Source organism: Guillardia theta (assembly GCF_000315625.1).
Source record: "Guillardia theta CCMP2712 unplaced genomic scaffold GUITHscaffold_169, whole genome shotgun sequence".
Taxonomy (NCBI): domain Eukaryota; class Cryptophyceae; order Pyrenomonadales; family Geminigeraceae; genus Guillardia; species Guillardia theta.
The window spans coordinates 102,845-106,812 of record NW_005434507.1 but is presented as its reverse complement, the minus strand read 5'-3'; the positions used below and the strand labels follow the sequence as shown (position 1 = coordinate 106,812).

General features: G+C 53.6%; 1 protein-coding gene across 1 annotated transcript; it reads left to right on the top strand.

Moving 5' to 3' along the window:
* Nucleotides 1-1,470: 1,470 nt before the first annotated feature.
* Nucleotides 1,471-2,124, top strand: GUITHDRAFT_120080 (hypothetical protein; the record flags this gene model as incomplete). The annotated part of the gene is made up of 1 exon (XM_005820673.1): nt 1,471-2,124. One exon carries the CDS (start codon nt 1,471-1,473, stop codon nt 2,122-2,124), a length of 654 nt encoding a protein of 217 aa, XP_005820730.1.
* Between the last annotated feature and the right edge of the window lie 1,844 nt (nt 2,125-3,968).

Here is a 3,968-nt window from a genome sequence, read left to right as displayed (position 1 = left end):
ATATTTGATAAGCTTTCATAGCCTACCACTTATCAACTACCAACTCAATTGGCAGCAATAGATGGAGTCTACCTGCCCCCTACTTGTTCTGTCCTGAGTAGCCAAAACCGTCGCCATGGGTTTTCCTCTTCCAATGGACTTGCTTGGCTTGTTTGCGTAGAAGACTTTCAAGTTCCATGTCGGATTAGCCTCGACTGCTAATACCAACAAGGTAATTCATAAGCTCCACGAGCGCCGTACTCACTGTCTAGTCCTCCGCGACGCAGTCCAGGATCTTTCATGGTATAACTAGCCTTGATCTCAGCTTGCTGCCGGCATGCTCTGGCTTGTGAAAGTGAACATTTATGGCATGATTGTTCAGCCAAAGATACCCCAAACTTTGCAGACGAGATGAGGGTAGCCTTGCTAGATGATATCAGGGGTCTTGTCATGCTCAGCTCATGAACTTTTGAGGGTCGAGTGTTCACCGTTGGTCACGATCATATCAAGTACGGTGAAAATGATAAAGATTTCGTTCGTGACCAATGGTGAACATTCTGTATGCCTCTACCAAGGAGATAGAGAAGGAGGTGGACGAGGAGATAGACGAGGAGATAGACGAGGAGATAGAGAAGGAGGTAGACGAGGAGGTAGACGAGGAGGTAGACGAGGAGGTAGACGCGAAGGTAGACGAGGAGGTAGACGAGGAGATAGACGAGGAGAGACGAGGAGGTAGAGAAGGAGGTAGACGAGGAGATAGACGAGGAGAGACGAGGAGGTAGAGAAGGAGGTAGACGAGGAGTCGGTTGAAGGGGATCAGGACGAGGGAGACAGCGAGGGCTGTGCAAGACAAGGAGGAACAAGGCAGGACAGGAACAAATAAAATTGAAAACTTTTTATCCTAGGTCTTACTACCCCACCCCCTCATAAACCCACATTACTAATCAGGGGTAGAGATTGAAAAAGTTGAGCCTCAGAAACAAAAAGGTTTACTTCACTTGATAAGTTGCGGGAAAGCAACGCCTCGAGACTATTGCCATTCTAGACCATGACCAAAAGACGTCATTTCACCTTTCTCTGTCGAGGAACGATCTATTCGTTCTTGCACATTCCCCGGCTCTAGGATGGGGGACTACTACCCTACCCCTACTTCCGACCCGAGTATGTTCCATGTAGCCACCCCCTCTTCTGGCAAGAGGAATAATGAAAGCCTAGCAACCCTTCTCCCTCATCAGGAGATGAATCCCTGCGATGAAAAGACTCCATTTCACGTTCCCTGCTGGGAGGCCTGTAAAGTAAAAGAAAAACATCGGCTACCCTACGACCACCCTACCCTACCCTCCTAGTCGTCACATTTCTGGACGGGGAATGAACCCCACCTACCCAATCTACCGTTCTCCCGCCACGTCCTCCCCCTTACATCAAACGTTCTCGCTCCCTGTCCACCTTTGCTCGCAACGTCTGTCCTCCCCTCCCTCTGAGCTTTCTACCATGTCCCTTGCTCTGTCCCTGCCGACATCCGCTTTCCTCGACGACCTCATCCTCAACACCTCCTTCCTCCTCCCCATCGACCCCGTCGATGTCTCCTGCCAGATCCCTTCTTTTGATGTCCTCGCCTACTCTTCTTTCTGCACCTTCATCCCTTCAATCCTTCTTCCTGACTCTCCGTCTCCCGTCCCTGCCGCTGACCTCTCCTTCGCCGACAACCCCTCTCCCGACGTCCTCCCGCCTCTCCCCGACGACACCGCTCCCGTGAACGCTTGCCGGGGTTCGAAGACCAGCCGCTGGGACGCGGCGGCGCGGAGCAAGCACAGCTCGGCGTGTAGGGGCAGGAGCCGGCTGACCGCGCAGGACAAGGCCGACATCGTCTGCCTCTACTACTCCGCCCCAGTGTCGGTGGGGCAAAGAAGGTCTATGCGGCAGCGAGACCTGTCGAGGATGTACGGCAAGAGCCGGGCGGCGATCAGCAAGGTGCTGAGGCCGGAGTACGCCAGGTGGGTCATGGCGACGGCTCAAGGGCTTATGGTCAGGAACCGCAACGAGGTCCTCGAGAGCATCGCGGAGGAGGAGCGTCTGAAGGAGGAGCCCACACAGTCTACCTGGACGGAGATGATGCGGCGAGGGTCAGGGGAGGGAAAGGGGTAGTGGCTGAGAGGGCAGAGGAGGCAGAGAAGAGGTGAAAGGGGAGGGAGAGGTTGTCATAGGGCGGGGAGGAGAGGGGATTTGTGCGCGGGATAAAAACTCCCTATTTAAGCGGACGCTTCCCCAGCGTTCGGCCTCCTGAATTCCCCCCCCTTGCATTCATGCGTAGTTTGCCTCCCAGTAAACTTGGAAACTTTTATCTTGTGCTTCTTTATCTTCTTCATCCTTACTTCACTCCTGACGTCGACAATCTCTGTGTTGTGTATACAACAAAGGGAGAGGTAGTCGTAGGGCAGGGAGAAGAGGGGACGGATCGCGGGATAAGAATAAAGGTGCGTGACAGGCGAAGGAACACCTCCTTCTGCTGCTGATGCGAGTAGCGATCGCGGGATAAGAATAAAGGTGCGAAGCAACACCTCAGCAGCATACACCTGATGCTGTCTATGCTGCTGATGCGAGTAGCGAGTCATAATGAGGTTTGCAGTAATGAAAGCCGAGGAGTCTTGATGGAGGGATACATAGAGCTTTGAATGGAACTGAGAAAGCATCGAGAGAGATTTGTGTGTATGAGGGGATCGAAAGCAAATGACTCCAGTGTATGGATCGAAAGAGCAGTGCGTAAGCCATGGCTACTGGCCATAGATAGATATAACCCCTGCAGGCAGTACAAGTGGTTGCTTGGGTGCTTGCCAGCTTTCATCACCGAAGCTTGTTTATACATGACATCGAATGAGGTATTACGGTAGCCCAGGACCCTCTGCGGCGGATGCTACTGTCCACTGCTACAAGCATGAGGATGAGAATGTTGAGGATCTGGCAAAACGCTCTCGAACTCGGTGTTTTTCAAGCAGTTCTGACGACCAAAGCGGTGCCGATCGAATGCTGTTGCTGGTACCCTCACCCTTAGCGACTTGCCGGTCTGATCGCCCGTCTAGTTGGTGAAACTGCTGGGAAGGATAGAAGGCATCAAGGAGGAGGTAGACGATCAGCACGAGGGAGGCAGAGAGAGAGAGAGAGAGAGAGAGAGGCATGCAGACAGTCGGTCAGGTAGGTAGGGAGGTAGGGAGGTAGGGAGGCATGCAAACAGTCGGTCAGGTAGGTAGGGAGGTAGGGAGGTAGGGAGGTAGGGAGGCATGCAGACAGTCGGTCAGGTAGGTAGGTAGGTAGGTAGGTAGGGAGGCAAGCAGACAGTCGGTCAGGTAGGGAGGGAGAGAAGGCGGGAGGAAGGAGAAGGTCTTGACATGTTTTTATACCGACGCACGGGTCGCATCACACATAACATAAAAAGAGTGTACTTCGTGTCATACGACGCGGTAAAGCGACGATTCGAGAAGTCACCACCCACCCCTCGATGAGTTCCCGAGGAATCCCCGACTTTCGGAAGTATCCACCCCCCACCCCCTATTGGAACCAGTCATCCACCCGTCTACTTGGACACAAGCTTTACCACCCCCTTCCTAGAGAATCAGCGCATGATGTACCCATAGCAACTTTTACTCAAAGGAAACAAGAAATGAGGGGGTAGGGTCTGGGGTAGGGTGGCACATACTTAACCCAACGCGGCCGGGTGGGTGATGATCTGTGGTCGGAAGGGTAGGGTAGGAGGATGCGGCTCATGCATGCAACCCATGCCCAGGTATAACAAAGACATCTCCCTGTGCCTGCCTGCCTGCCTCCCTCCCTCCTTCCCTCCCTCGCTCCGTCCTTCCAGAGCGCCTGGGAGGGGACTTCAAGCCTCCCCCCACTGGCTACGTCCCCATCACAGGGGGGGTGCCATTTAACAGGGATGCCGCAGCTGTGTGTGGTGCCCTGAAGAAAAGCTTTTTTTTATTTGGCCCTGGAGATCT